At 38.3% G+C, this 16,367-nt stretch overlaps 2 protein-coding genes across 3 annotated transcripts in view; one reads left to right on the top strand and one right to left on the bottom strand.

Annotated features, from left to right (window-relative positions):
* LOC131668571 (dipeptidase 1-like) overlaps window positions 1-16,367 on the bottom strand; it is a 203,701-nt gene that overhangs the window by 43,978 nt on the left and 143,356 nt on the right. The window lies entirely within an intron of this gene.
* On the top strand, window positions 5,699-8,344 carry LOC131668572 (uncharacterized). Its single transcript, XM_058942852.1, has 7 exons — window positions 5,699-5,977; window positions 6,451-6,576; window positions 6,633-6,717; window positions 6,804-7,118; window positions 7,244-7,537; window positions 7,614-7,890; window positions 7,964-8,344. Exons 1-7 carry the CDS (start codon window positions 5,794-5,796, stop codon window positions 8,186-8,188), a joined length of 1,506 nt encoding a protein of 501 aa, XP_058798835.1. The 5' UTR covers window positions 5,699-5,793; the 3' UTR covers window positions 8,189-8,344.

Raw genomic sequence — 16,367 nt, forward strand, 5'->3', positions numbered from 1 at the left:
ACATTACTTTTCGTAAATGAATCTACAACACACCGTACCTATATTAGATGGCAATGGTTTCTATTTATGGGAAAAGTAAAGATTATCCGATCATAATATCAACACAATTAATAAAATCAAATTATTTGTATTTCTAGTCCAGGCATTAGCATATATTTAGTTGAAAAATATGCTAGAAATGATTCATTGTACCCAAAAGATCCGAAACAGCGCGCAATATTAAATCAACGTTAATAGATCGACCTAGGGACATTGTACAGTTCTTTTGATCAGTATTTTGTTAATAAATTTTAAATTGCTGTTATAAAAAACAGTATACTATTTTTATAATAAGTATACTATTTGTAGTATCCACTAGTACACTTTAGCACTGCACCCGACCTCGCTAAGCTTGAAAAATGTCACGAAACACTTGGTTACCTAGATAAATTTCTCGAAAGTCAAAAATACGTCGTTGGTATTTTTATATGATAGTGACTGACCTAACCATTGCGTCAACTGTTGTATATTTCACAGTTAGTATCATAAATGTAAGTGTTGATAAATAATGTTGAATTTGAATTTTGATTTTTTTATTTATCATTTACTCTTTCAGCTTAATGATTTTGATATAAGCAGATACAAGAACACTTGCAGATGATTTGAGAGAATTCATAAGGAGACACTGAAATACAACTATATTATGGATAAGGGATCAAAACTTTTCAAGGTGTACATTGAAAAATCACTCAAGAAGTAATTTGTTGATCAAGTAATAGGTTAAGTTAATCTAAAGTATTGTTATTATTATACAATATCCGTATAGTCACTGAAAATTTGGCAGTTGTCGTGCCAAAAATTTTTAGAGAATGAAATATTATCTAATAAGATCGAGTAATATAAAAAAATGCTCTTTTCATTAGAAAACTATATTACTAGATTTTTTATGTATAAAGACAACATAAAGAGAACGTGAATTTATTTAAAAAAGAATTACAACTAAAATACATCGTTTATTGCAGCGGCTATTTCCGGAAAGTATAAATGAGTGTGTATGTTTTGGTATCAAACCTATGACTCTTCTTTCACACATTTTTTCATGCTTTTTCATTACTGAATAAGTTTTGCTTATTATGACCAATTTTTTGTGATTTTATTTACGGATTCAAGTGTGTTGTGATGCAGTGGATCACAAGTGTAAATCTGCAAAATAAACAAAACAAAGCAGCACCTGAGAACCATTCATTGCTACATCCTTCTGGAATTTTGGATCTTTTTACACTTACTTTATGGATGAATTGTAGTTATTTCAAATATATTTTTACAATTACAATTCGAAGATGTCCTAACACACGTAACAAATCAATTAAATAAAGGAATTGATAACAAAAAGGTGATTGCAGTATTCCTAGATTAGCAAAGGCATTTGATCCGGTTGATCGCGAAATATTGCTCAAACAGTTGAATAGATATGGAATAGGAGGACTTACAGATGATCTATTCAGGCGTTATCTAATTCAAAGAAGGCAATATTTTAATTTTCTTAAACATCAAAGTAATATAACTAGTTAATCTGTTACTAGTTCTACAAGGAACTATCCTAGGTCATTTTATTTATATCATACATCAATAATTAACTCAAACTTACTAACTCTAACTCTGCGAAGTCACCAACATATAGCTATTAACATTTACAGAAATATTGATAGAGAAATGAGAAACCTAAATATCAAGAAAAAGCAGTATGCACAAAATTACAAAATGAATTCGAGATAATACGAATATGCTTATTAATATGGATATCATTAAAGGGAATGAACAAACAATGACACATGAGGAGTTTAACTTTAGTTATTAAGTTTTTCTTTGTTATATTTTTGTTGTTATAGGCAATTTTCGTACAGGTAACACGTTTACCTATGCAAGAAAATATGGTGTATATCCGCTTTATCAATGTATTTTACTTTTTGCAATGAATTGAATTGAAATGAATTAAATTCTGAATTAGATTGAATAAGATAAAATTGTTAATGAAAATACGCATTAAACAATAAAGTAAAAATGATGAGTTAAATACACAGGTATACTGACAATATTATAACGGCACGTCTTGCCCGAGCAGGTCTTTATCTACTACGACAAGAAGACAGAACTACGCGCTCAAAACTTGGGGAAATTATCAAATTGAAGGGTCAACGGAACTTTGTCAAAGTTGGCTCTAGAGTATAACGAGAGGTCTGGCAACTAAGTTTTAATTTAGGCTTTTGAATTCAGATAAAGATGTTCATTTCCGGATGTATTCTACCTCAGCGAGCCAATATCCCGAGATAGCCCATAAATCATAATGACCGCAATATTTACGAGCGCTATCCTTCCACCAAGCTTTTACCAAGTTTTACGAGAGCTTCTTCTGCAATAAGTTCGTTATCGGGTGCATTTTCAAATTTTTAGAAATTTACTTCTTTATTAACACTGATAAGTATATTTGATATTTTAGATAAGGAAACCTTAAAATTAATTTTAGAGCATCTGCATATCTGGTTCAAGCACGATTCGATATTGTTTCATGCATGAAATATTTCATTTTCGGTAGGTATTTTTAATAAATGTTAACGTCAAAACTGGTGGAAATGAAAAAGTTGTATAATCACAGAAAATGTAAAAAATATGATGCTTTTCGCTGCTTCAATTTCAGCTGGGATATTCGTCAAATAGATATTGCTCATATAAACTTGCTGTATAGGAAAAACCAACGAACCCTTTTTTTTCAAAGTTCGTTGTTCTGAAAAATTCAAAACAAGCTACGTGAAATGGAAATTTAGATTTCCATTTAAATGCATGTATAGAAGGGAAAATATTTTTAATTGGAAAATGTGCAAATATATTCCAATTCCATTCAACTAAATAAACATCAATAACGAGCATATCACTTGAAGAAGTAGTTAATAATTCATAATTAGTAACGACTGATAATTGATAGTAATTTTCTTGTTCGAAGTTAATTTCAAAAGCCAACTTCTCTCACCCTCTAGGCAGCTTCATATCGTCCTTTCAAAATGTCATAACTTTGTAGATCAACTAGAAACAGACTAGAGCTTTCACAGGTGAATCAAATTCATATACGCACTATCGTCTTTACAGTCGAGCGACAATGGTGTGTGGCTTGTCTCTTGGTGCGCATAAATCACGCATGCATGCTCGGTTCGACTATTGAAAACGGAAAATTTAATGGTGCGAGCTCTAGAGAGAGAGAGAGAGAGAGAGAGAGAGAGAGAGAGAGAGAGAGAGAGAGAGCAAGAGAGCCGCAAGTCTACATAGTCCATAAATGGATCGCGTACAAAGCCATTTCGAGGTGGTTGAGTTCACTAGGCCACAAGCGAGACTGATAATTCGAATGGTGCACATATGAATGTTTGACCGAAAGTTTTGACTGATCACTTGATTGAAATTTCACGAATTTTCATGATTTACGATTGTCTGTCAGAGAATTGACACCTTTCCAACAAATAAATGTGGCATTGACTTCAGTGAATTTTACAATTGGTCTTCGAGAATCTTTGAGAAATATTTGCTTTTGCTTTTGCGAATTACAGTATCGTTCCGCTTTATTGACTAGCATAACATTCAAATATTTAACTGCAATGATAGTTTGGCGTATTTCTAATAATTCAAGAAAGAATGTGAAATAAGATCGTGATAACAAATCAATGAAAATATAATGAACCGTTATCAAGATCTCATACAGTCGTGAATCGCTAATACGATTTAATTGAATCACCAAAACTATCGAAAGAGCATCAAACGGCTTACGGCCAGAACATTTTTGATTCGTAATTGGATAGAGTAACAGCAAATACTATACAAATACTTACAAATATGTTTGGAATATTCAGAATATATGTTTGGAAAAAAATTAAAATGCACATGTAGCGCAGAAAAGTTATTTATTTAAATGATTTTTAGACAACAATAAACTATGCTGCATCAATTCAATATTTTCAACAATACGAGTCACAAATACTGCATCAAAAAAAAATCGCAGATACGCTATGAATCTCGACAGGCGCCCGGAAAAAAACAACACTGTCAAATATTTACCTGTGCGCAAATAAAAAAAAAAGAGGCCATCGTAATAAATAACAATCCTCTCCTTTGTCCAGAGTGTATACAGATAAATGCTTGACCGATCACAGGTGTCGTATCTCATGGATTTTCAAATTTTTTTTTTGTCGTCGATCCCTTCCACCGCTTCTCTGAGTACTAAGCACTTGCTGTCGTTCATCACTCAAAAACTTTCTTACACGGGGCACAGTATAGACCAATATGAATGATGATTGGTTCGACGGTGGTTAATGACTTTGAAGTCGCATATGATAAACTACGGACTTATTGGAAGCACGGAAAAGCGTGAGGATGACTTTTTCACCATATATAATATTCTTCGAGAGTTCTCCGTTCATTCGACTGGATTACATAAATCTATCGCGCTCTCTCGGCTATTTCCATGCAGCTATTCGTTTCTCTTTTTTTTCTCGTTGATTTGAATGGTATTGAAGTCTCTACCCCACACGCACACACACGCGCGCGCCAACAAGCTACTCTTCGATTTTCACGGCGATCCGCAGTCTATCTCAACGCGATCGACTGTATACGAACTTTTCATAGCTCGAACATTTTTTTAGATCTTTTTTGACCTCGAGATTTACATGCTCAAGTCGTTTTTTGATGGATCCTATATTTCACGTATTTCTGGAGGCATAAAACTAGGATTTCGAATGCAGGCACAAAGATGCTTATAAAATTTTGTACCAAACAAAGTCCCAATTGTGTATGTATATTGACTATAAAATATGATTCTTGCTTATTGCAAAGGTATCTCGGAAATTTCTATACTACGCGATAATTGTTTAATTCACATATATCACGAAAGAAAATGCCCACATTAGTAGACCTGCAACGACGAACGAATGGGGAAAAGTAGTATAGGCGAGCAATCAGCGATTTTAAAGTACATACTCTATCTCCTGTTTATCTTTGACATCAGGCTGTACGTTAGCAGAGTAGAAATGGATGCATGCCCTCTCTTGGCTATCGGAAAGCCGGATGAAGAAGTGCCGAGCGCTGCTCTTTCCCAACCATACGCAATATGAAGAGAAATGGCGAGGATTGGGTAGTAGGAGAGGGAGGGCAGAGGGTTGGAGAAATGTTATCCGGGCGCACAGGGAATTAGCGGGGTTGCGCGCACTGGGTTAGGTGATTATGTGGCATGAGGGCAAAATGTACTCTTTGCTGAACAGTTTGAGTGCGGCGATTAAGAGGTGCGACAAAAAGATTACACCATGTACGTGCGTTTGTGCTTAATGAATTAACAAGCTTGTACACATTATTTATTTAGAGTGATTGGAAATTCAACGATTATGCTTATTAATTGGCTGTAATAAATGAAAAAAATGAATTTGACGTTTCAGACTAATTTAAAAATCTGTATTTAAAACAAGCGGACTCGCTGAAACGCATAATCGATACAACGAGGTTTCAGCAGCTCGATATCATTGTGGCGCCAGGATTCTTTTCGTCGCTGCAGAATGTGGGTTTTCACTGCAGCTAAAAGTCCGGGTGTTCGTTGCCAATATAGTTATATCGATGTAGACTTGCAGTGTGTGATGCAAGCGTCCAAACTCTATTTACATATACTTCAGTTTTCTGCACGCAGTCGAGCTGTTCACTTCGCAAATCATTTTTACAGTACATTAATAATCCGTTTAGTGTTTTAATTGCTTTTTTCGTTAAAGATTACATCGACTAGTCTATAATATGGAGGCAGTACAATACAATATGGACAATATGAACGAATATTATCGAATGGACAATACGAATGAACATAATCATATGGACAATACAAATGAACATAATCGAATAGACAATACGAATGAACATTATCGAATAGATAATACGAATGGATACAATGGAATAGACAACATGGAAGCGAAAATTCCAAGTAAGTTGTGAAATGAAACTGTCTGATAAATGAAAATGCAATTAACTAAGTACTATAATTAATTTATTACTCGTATACAGTCAGATTAAATTATAAACTTCTTTTAAATATCTGCTTATATTGATGATTATAATATACTAAAATTTGTTTACTTTTATTTATCTGATAATTAATCACTAACTATACTTAAATAACTGAGAAATGGACGTAAAAAATTTAATTGTCTATTTCGTTAAAAAATCATAATTGGAGGGTAAATGTAAACATAATAAAGAAATAAAATTCTTCTACAAGAGAAAGCGAGAGAGAGAGAGAGAGAGAGGAGCACGAAAAGAGAGAAGTAGGAAATACTTTCGAACAGTACAGTTTTATTGACATTATTTGATTAAACTTATAATTATCAAACAATCAAATTGAAAGAGCAAAAATTCACGTTAAATCTTAATGAAACCCTATGACCTATAATATTCTAGGCTCTTTTTTGGACCAACAGACATTCTACGGGAATCCTATAAAAGAAGAACGTGAGCCTACTAACACGCCTTACATTACTATATATTCGATAATACTCTTTATTTGGCTTTACACTATCATCACAGGTATGTCAAGCTATCCTTTTCATTTACCTAAGTCTAATCAAATATATTTTTTTCAGTTATAAATTATGACACAATACCTCTAGAACAACTTAATTTGACTCGTGAAATAGACTTACTCACAATCGAACAAATGCATCCAAGGTATTATTCAAGTCATTTTCAATAAAAAAATATAAATAATTTTTGTAAACACTTATTGATAATAATTTGTTTCATAAAATGTTCAGATTCACTTGGAAGTTTCCACTATGCACAATTATAGGTGGATTAATAACAGTTGCTTATGTATATTTCTTGACACAATCCATAGGCAGATATATCGTCTACGTTGGAATGCTCTTAATATGTCTAACACTTCTGTTACTAATAGGTGTATTTGTATTTGCAAGCCTATATTTATATGCTGGAGTATTTGGATCCATCCTGATAATTATACTTTTCGCTTTACTATTATTGATTATAGCCTATTTCATTATTAGTTTTCGCTGTATTCTTAACGTCGGAAATGAATCTATATTCGAAATAATCAGTGATTCTTGTCGGTAAGATTTTAATTATTATATGTGTATATATATATATATATATATATATATATATATATATATATATATATATATATCTTTTTTTTAAGGTTATTTATAGTTTATGGCATATATTTATATTTCAGGGCACTGCGTTATTGTCCTTCTATTACAATATTTACATGCGTCATGTCGGTTATCATTATTCTTATTCTAACTTTCATGGTTTACATTACCAAAATTATCATATTTTCTAACTGCAGTGACAGTATCTTTCGATTTTATGTTATCATTAACTTATATTGTGCTGTGACATTAACAAATTTCTTTACAAACTTCACTCAAATAGTGATTGCTGGATACGTCATTGATTGGGTTTGGTTGAAAGATCCTACTTTGAATTCATTGTCTATCAGACACAGCTTTGATAGAGCTTTCAAGTATAGTTGATATTACAGATCAGTCATTGAAGCATAACTAATGCATCTCTAAATTTGAAATATTTTATGATTTTAGTTTTCACATGGGAACAGTGGCTTTCTTTTCTATTCCATTATTGCCGCATATATGGTCGATATATCTAGTTTGCAAATCACACGACAGTGACAGCAACGCAGTCAAACAATATAATTTTACAACTAGATTCTTCAGTCAGCTTCGTGTATTCATGAATGTAGTTGATTTTGGCATAATCCAAACTCCAATTTACGGATACGAGTGCAGAACTGCAATTCAGGCAGCCCATGATTTAGTATCACAAAATAATCATGAAATTAATTTAGCAGTGCTCCAGGTATCTATTTTTAATTTCCTATAATAAAAGGTTGAATAAAAAAAGTATACGTATTCGACTTTATACATTTTAGATTTCTGACATGGTTATTGCTTTTGGATCTTTTCTCATATCACTACCCTTTCGTATAGAGCATGTAAATACTTCTATATACTCGTTGCTTATTCCTTTTTATATAATATTGGCAACCGCTGTACGAACATTGTTAGTAAATAAAATGATAAACAATTGTACTTCTGAGGACTTGACAATACAATACGGCAATGTGCCTCAACATGGCAGTATTATGAAAGAGTAATAGATATTGTATTTCGGATGAAAAACATCAATAAGATACATTATGGAAGCAACCGAAGATTTTTTAAATAATTAATCTGATTAACTACAATTATTTGTATCGATCACGCTTAGTTTTACATACAAACATTATTGTGTTATAAATGTAATTGGAGTATCTATTTTAGTATAAATATATCTCATTCAGTTATTAATTTCCTATCTGATATTTTAGTATTTTGATCCTTTAACTAATTGCTTTTGAGTAAGAGTTATCTGTTCTGTATTAATTATGTTTCTTCATTTTTATTTATCGTAAATGAGTCCAGTGTTTTCGAATAAATGTACATGAAAAAGTTATTAAATAATAACAATCAATTTATAGTAGAGTTCTTATTTTTTATCTACAGTTAGTTTTCAATTAGAGTTATCAATTTTTTTTTAAGAAGTATTCTTTGTTAAACAGATTAAGTATAACTATTAAGTGGATGAGAGAAAAGATAAAAGAATCTATTTACTTATTTGATGGGCTCACTTGATTGTACGACATTATGGGTGACTGGAAAGGGCAGAAAGTTATGTTTATCAATTATAATATATTGGAAAAGTGAATTAGAAAACGGTTATTTCAAATATCAGATAATTCAAAAGATTATTATGTTTAGATTTGAAATATTATTTTTAATGAAATTGAATCAGACCAAGAAAGTCATTATGAAAAATATATTCAGTATAGAAAGTTAATAAAATAAATCTATTAACTTAGTAATATGCTTGAGTTCGATAAGAATATTTGCATTGATTTTATCTTGATAATTAATATTAGAGCTGTTCCGGATGACTAAGCATTTACGCGTTCGGATGACTAAGTATTTACGCGTTCGTATGCTAAGTGAGGAAATAGTCAGAATCAAAATCACGCGCTAGCTACAGAATGTCCGTTCGCGATATATTTCTTTCTTAGACCAAGGCGCAACTGCATCTCGAACCGCTAACCACCCGATATCCAAACGTGCGGGAAACATTTTAAAAAACAGGCAGAGTGCGCCTAAGAATGATTTACGGCCACACTTAAAAGCAGTGCCTGCAAGAAAACCCGACCCGACGATGGCCGCTGATCGCGCACATGTTTTCGCTCAGGTTTCCGCGGGCCTTCTCGACGCGCAAAGACCTTTTCCGACTAGTTTCTTTTACTAATAATATGTTAAGAATCATAAGAAATATTGTAAGCCAGCGACGCTAAATGTACTAGGGTTAAGATTAAATATAAGCACCGTAGAATTTCAAATTTGTAAGAGGGCGAGTGGCGAGTTGGACGGGTCATGAGCGATTCTGCGTGATGCGCGCTGACACGAGTCAATTTCAATTATAATAAAGAATCAAACGAGACGTTGAGATCCTCAAATTTTAAATTGTTCAGTTAGGAAAACTGCACCCGTGTGCGAAAGCCGCTGTCCGTCAAGCTCGAATAAGCATGCGCATCGCCAGAATTGATGTTAGCTTGCGAATCAAACCAGCAGATCGGAAACGTGTATTTCCGAATCTCACATCGAGATAAAGACTCGAAGGTTGAAAAAGTTGAGAGCGGGGGCCGTGGGCCCCCCTCGAAAACCAATCGTGAAACGTGACGCGAGCAGGACAGCAGGCTGAAAAACACCAACATTGGCGGCAAAGCGAAAATAAGCAACGCCCCACGGCCCTTGAGCCACGAGAGAAGAAAAAATTAACGGGAAAGCGGGAGAGGGAAAATCACATGCCTCTTTTTTGACTCGCTCAGCGGATTCGGGCAGAACCGTTCGACCTTTCGCCTAGGCAAGTTAGCGCCGTTTTTCTTCGTGCGATAGTTGTTCGCAGCTACTTGCGGTTTTCCTCACCTTATAAGAAACCTGTGAACCACCTCTGTACCTAGCGCTAATTTTATCTTTGTCTTATTGATTGTGTTTGACTTGTGTTTTTCTGTAATAAATCTTAATTCACCTTTTACCGATTTGTCGTTTCACTCCTCAACCCGAACAAATTGGTGCCCCGGGTGAGGAGCTGCGAACGTAGAAGAGTGAGAGCAAATTAGTGAACGGTGCACCGAGTGCGTATAAATTCTCAGTTATTCTGTGTCTGTTTTATCGAAGCATCAATGCCGCCGAAGAAACGTCCCGCTACAGCAACGAAGAAAAGTGCCGGTGGAAAGCGAAGACAACTAGCCACGGATGGCCCGGCAACGACAAGCACCGCGCGCAAGACCATGCGCGGAACGCGCGGAAGGACCCGTGCACCGCCTGGACGTGGATCAACAACAAATCAACCTCACTCAGAACTGATCGACCCAGACAACATCGTCATCGGACAGCCTCAACGGAGAGAAGGCAGCCGTGGGCCCAGCAACATCAATGTCGAGATAGGGGAGACTGGCGAACAAGGAAGCAACAGAAATCTTCAAAGCGTATTGCGAGGTACGAGAGCGTCCGGCCAACAGGTCGCGAACCGCGAATTTGTAACGGAGAACGAAACGAATGCGAGCGCGACTGCTAGCACTAATATGAGTGCAGGTGAGAGTGTAAGAGCGGATGTGAATGTAGATCCAAGCTTTTCGATAGGACAAGCGATAATGGAAACGCTGCGTGCCGTTAGGGACGTTGCTGCTAGCGAAGGCGGTTCGCGTTTGGGGAGTCGCCCATCATTTCTAAAAGAATTACCGGAATTTAACGGCGATCCACTTGAATGGATTCTTTTTGAAAAACGCTTCCAGGATTCAACTAAAGATTTCGAATATAATGATAGTGACAACATAGTTCGGTTGCAAAAGGCGGTACGTGGCGATGCTAAACTCAAAAACAAGACTTTGCTAGCTACCGCGTCGAGTGCTCGATCGGTCATGAATTCACTAAGACTGCAATTTGGAAATCCAGCCGTGATAGCTGACCGTATCTCCGAAGATATCGAAAATCTGCCGTCCATGAAACGAGGGGAGGCAAATATCGTTGAATTCGCGACAGGATTGAATAACGCGCTCACTGCTTTCAAATCCTTGTCATTAACCGAGTACTTAACTGAAGCTTCACTATGGAAAACCGCTATAGGAAAACTTCCGGCTAATTTGCAGATGGCGTTTTCCGATCACTTAGTAACTACTACCGGAAATGAAACAAAAATCGAGAAACTGTCAAACTTTTTATTGCAAAAGGCAGAAAATGCCGTAAGCGCGGGAATCGTAAATCTAGCAGCAACGTCGTCTGGCAAAAGTAAAACTGTGAAGGATAGCGACGCGTCGAGAAGGCTGGCGCAATCATCGAGGCGTGCCGTGGTGTGCGCAACTAACAATCAAGCGCCGCAAATGAAGGGTGAGAGAATGCGGTTGAAAAAATGCGGTTTCTGCGATACGGATGAGCATACATTGCGCGAGTGTCAGCTTTTCAAAGGAAGATCGCTTGATGATAAATGGGATATAGCGAAAAACTTGAAAGTTTGCTTCAATTGCCTCGGAGGGGGTCATACACGAGTGCGTTGCAAATCACAACGAACCTGTAGTCTCTGTGATAAACATCATCACTCCTTGCTACACTTTGATCGCTCCGGGGAAGAAAAGGCCAAGGACTGCGAAAGTAACAAGCGCGAGTTAGGGCCGCATTTGGACAATCGGCGCCGGCAGGGCGAGCATAAGCAGTGCGAGCCAGAGACGCATACGTTGTCATGACTCGCGCCGAGAACAGGTCTACTCAAAATGACATCAATTCGTATCAGAGGACCAAACGGAATCGCAAGGGCGTACGCGATGCTAGACGGAGGCTCCACAGTAACGATAATAAGTAAGAAGTTAGCGCGTACGGTTGGTTTGTACGGACAAAAAATTGATATGAAAGTTCGAGGATTGTGGGGCGGGGAAAAGCACACGCAGTGCGAAAGAATTGACTTTATGATAGCAGGCGAGTTCGGGGAACACAAAATTGAGCACGCGTTAGCCGTCTCTCACATGGATTTACCGACTCAAACCTTGTACAGAAAAATAGTAAATCAAATCAAGCGTCAAACCCGTGTAGAAATCGATCCATATAAAAATGCGAAGCCCCTTGTCCTTATTGGTCAGGATAATTGGCGTTTAATTCAATCTCTTGAATGCTTACCCGCGGAAGACTCCGGACTAGTCGTTTCGCGCACGTTACTTGGGTGGGTAGCGCACGGATACAGCGAGAATAGACAAGAGGAAATACTTTCTTTAAACGTGGACGCATCAGTATGCGCGTCCGATTGCGTACACAGCGATGAGAACGAAGAGTTAGATAAACTGACTGAAATGTTTGAACAATATTTCATTCTAGAAAACCTCGGAGTATCGAGCCCCGCGATTATGCATAAAGATCAAGTAGATAGAACAATGAGAATTTTGCAGGGAACAACGCGAAAGGTAGGAAAGCATTGGGAAACCGGACTGTTGTGGAAGAGCGAAACAGTGCCGGACATGCGAGACACGCGTGCGACAGCGCTTAAACGTATGTACGCGATGGAACGAAGGTGCGATCGCGATCCGGATTTCGCTGAGAAATTTTACCGGGAAGTGGATAGGTGGATCAAATGCGAGTATGCTGTAAAGATAGACAAGAACGCACCCCCGTCCCGGTGTAGACGTTACCTTTCGATCTTTAGCGTAAATAACCCGAATAAACCCGAAAAGGTCAGACCAGTTCACGACGCGGCAGAGAAAACAAACGGCGTTAGTTTTAACGATATGCTCGATACCGGACCGGACCTCCTTGAGTCGCTCGTCGGAGTTTTGACGCGTTTTAGACAGTATCCCTATGCCGTCAAAGCCGACATAAAGGATATGTATCTACGAATTCGAATAATTGAGAAAGATAGAGCAGCGCAAACGTTTCTTTACCGTGGGGCTGATCGATCTCGCCCACCCGACGAATGGGAAATGAACTGCTTAATTTTTGGATCAAAATCATCCCCGACTAGCGCGGTATTCGTAAAAAACAAAAACGCACAATGTTTCGAACGTATAAAACCCGAAGCCGCGAAAAGTATCATAAGAAACAGTTACATGGATGATTACCTCGCCAGTGGTAATGACGCCAGTAAGATGAGACAGATGGTTCGTGACGTAATTTTAATAAATAGCGAAGCGAATTTTGAATTGCACGGGTGGGCGTCAAACGACGAAAGCATTATTGAGTGCGTTCAAAAGGACAACAAGTTGAATGAAAAAAAGACAGCGAATTTGTGTAATGCGGAAGAGCGCGTTCTAGGGGTATACTGGGATCGCGACGCGGATACCTTTCGTTTTAACGTTGGTTTGAGTAAAATCAAAAACGATATAGCCGCGGGGAAAACAAGACCTACCAAACGAGAGGTTTTAAGTATCGCGATGTCGGTATACGATCCTTTAGGAATCTTATGTCCTTTCACATTGAATGCGAAATTAGTCGTTCAAGATATCTGGATTAGCGGCGTTAGTTGGGACGCGAAGATTCGTGACGACGAATTCATGGCCTGGCAAACATGGCTAGAAAATTTGCGAAAAATGATTAACTGTACCATCCCGCGCTCTTTTATTCCCATAGGCGCTGATTACGCACACACGCAATTGCACGTTTTCTGTGACGCAAGCAAAGTAGCCTTTGCAGCGGTCGCGTATCTGAGGATACTTGCTCGCGACGGGTCAACGAACGTAGCGCTCGTCATGGCAAAAGCTAGAGTCGCGTCTGTAAAGCCCACAACAATTCCACGATCGGAACTCCAAGCAGCCGTTCTCGGTGCGCGATTAGCATCCACGATTGGGAAAGAGTTAGATATTAAAGTCGATGAAAGAATCTTTTGGTCGGACTCTACGACGATCATTCATTGGATTAAAAGGGGGCCGCGCACTAAGCAAGTATATGTAGCGAATAGAGTAGGAGAGATAAGTTCAAATACACGTGCGATAGAGTGGCGTTGGGTGCCAACAGAACTCAACCCGGCGGACGACGCGACGCGGCCGTCAAATAAGCCTATGTCTTCGACGGATCGGTGGCTCGTCGGCCCCGAATTTTTACGAGAACAGGAATGCATGTGGCCGAAGCCGAAAAAATTAAATGAGGAAGAAGAACGAGAAGCGGATAAATTAGAATCTCGAAAAGAGTTCATAGGCGCGTTATTTGCCGGCAAACCGAGGGCATGGCAAGAATCCGCGCAAGTTGGAAAATGTCGCTGGAATAGAATCGTGAATGTCGCCGAAAGTTTACGGAATTTATTTCGCCTTTATAAATGGAAAGTGCGAAAAATACGGGGCGAAATAATAAAGGAAGTAGACGAAGTAAAGGAATCGCAGATGCAAAGAATACGTGAGGCGGAAAATTTTTGGTACCGTTTAATTCAGGCAGCTTATTTTTCAAGCGAACTCGAAGCTCTTAGGCGAGGAAAAGATTTACCACGAGGCAGTAAGATAATTAGTCTACGACCACACATCGATGAAGAAGGAATATTACGCGCGAGAGGCCGCGTTTCTAGAGTTTTTAATCATAAAACCGGTCAGTCGAATAACGAATTCAAACTTTTTGAAAATAGACCAATTATTTTAAGTGCAGATCATTACGCGACGAAGTTCCTTATCGAAATGTATCACGAGCGATATTACCATGCGAACAACGAGACCGTTGTGAATGAACTACGACAAAAATATCACATAATAGGTTTGCGCACCAGATTGAGATGGATCGCGAAAAGATGCGCAACCTGCCGACTCCAACGCGCAATGCCGCAAAACCCGCCTATGGCCGATTTGCCTGAATGTCGCACGACTTACGGACAGTGGCCGTTTTCTCAATGCGGCATTGATTATTTCGGACCGATGATAGTAAAAATAGGTCGTCGACGAGAAAAAAGATGGGGCGTACTTTTCACTTGCATGACGACGCGCGCAATACACCTAGAATTGGCAAGCACTTTAAGCGCCAGCTCAACAATCATGGCCGTCCAAAGGTTGGCCGCGCGAAGAGGTTTTCCCTCGAAAATTTTTAGCGATAACGGTACGAACTTTGTAAAGGCTAGTAAAGAGTTACGCGACGCAATTACCGGAATAGACACAGACAAGCAACTGGAGTTCGCAAAAATGAATCGATTCTCATGGCATTTTAATCCGCCGGACGCACCGCACATGGGGGGAGCTTGGGAAAGGTTGATAAAGAGTGTAAAAGTAGCAATTAACCATGTTCTGAACGATCAATCGTGTAGTGAAGAGGTCCTTCTAACGTTACTAACCGAAATAGAACATATGGTCAATTCGAGGCCATTGACACATGTGTCAACAGACCCAAACGATGAGGAGGCATTGACGCCGAACCATTTTCTCATCGGCCGATCTTCCGGAAATTTGAAATGCGCACGTTATGAGAGCGAAATTTTAAGCCCGCGTCGGACTTTCGAAATAGTACAGAATCTTGCACACGGATTTTGGAAGCGATGGTTGAGAGAATACTTGCCTATGATGCTCGCACAAAAAAAATGGCATAAGCAAACGTCTCCGATTCAAGTGGGCGATATTGTGATAATTCTGGATTATCAAGCCCCTCGAAACACATGGAAAAAGGGAAGGGTCATTGAAGTATATCCAAATAAATCCGACGGAATAGTTCGATGCGTCAAAGTTCGTTCAGGAAAGAGTGTTTTGACGCGGCCCGTTCATAGACTCGTTAAAATTCTAGAATCTAAGGAAAATAAAAAATCACACTGATTTTTTAGGGGGGAGGATGTTCCGGATGACTAAGCATTTACGCGTTCGGATGACTAAGTATTTACGCGTTCGTATGCTAAGTGAGGAAATAGTCAGAATCAAAATCACGCGCTAGCTACAGAATGTCCGTTCGCGATATATTTCTTTCTTAGACCAAGGCGCAACTGCATCTCGAACCGCTAACCACCCGATATCCAAACGTGCGGGAAACATTTTAAAAAACAGGCAGAGTGCGCCTAAGAATGATTTACGGCCACACTTAAAAGCAGTGCCTGCAAGAAAACCCGACCCGACGATGGCCGCTGATCGCGCACATGTTTTCGCTCAGGTTTCCGCGGGCCTTCTCGACGCGCAAAGACCTTTTCCGACTAGTTTCTTTTACTAATAATATGTTAAGAATCATAAGAAATATTGTAAGCCAGCGACGCTAAATGTACTAGGGTTAAGATTAAATATAAGCACCGTAGAATTTCAAATTTGTAAGAGGGCGAGTGGCGAG

Source organism: Phymastichus coffea, unplaced genomic scaffold (assembly GCF_024137745.1).
Source record: "Phymastichus coffea isolate CEN01 unplaced genomic scaffold, Cenicafe_Pcof_1.1 PCOF00081, whole genome shotgun sequence".
NCBI lineage: Eukaryota > Metazoa > Arthropoda > Insecta > Hymenoptera > Eulophidae > Phymastichus > Phymastichus coffea.

Coding starts and splice junctions, on each gene's coding strand:
- LOC131668572 (XM_058942852.1), top strand. CDS start 5,794: ATGGAGGCAGTACAATACAATATGGACAATATGAACGAATATTATCGA. Junction 5,978..6,450: donor CATGGAAGCGAAAATTCCAA/GTAAGTTGTGAA, acceptor ATAATATTCTAG/GCTCTTTTTTGGACCAACAG. Junction 6,577..6,632: donor GCTTTACACTATCATCACAG/GTATGTCAAGCT, acceptor TATTTTTTTCAG/TTATAAATTATGACACAATA.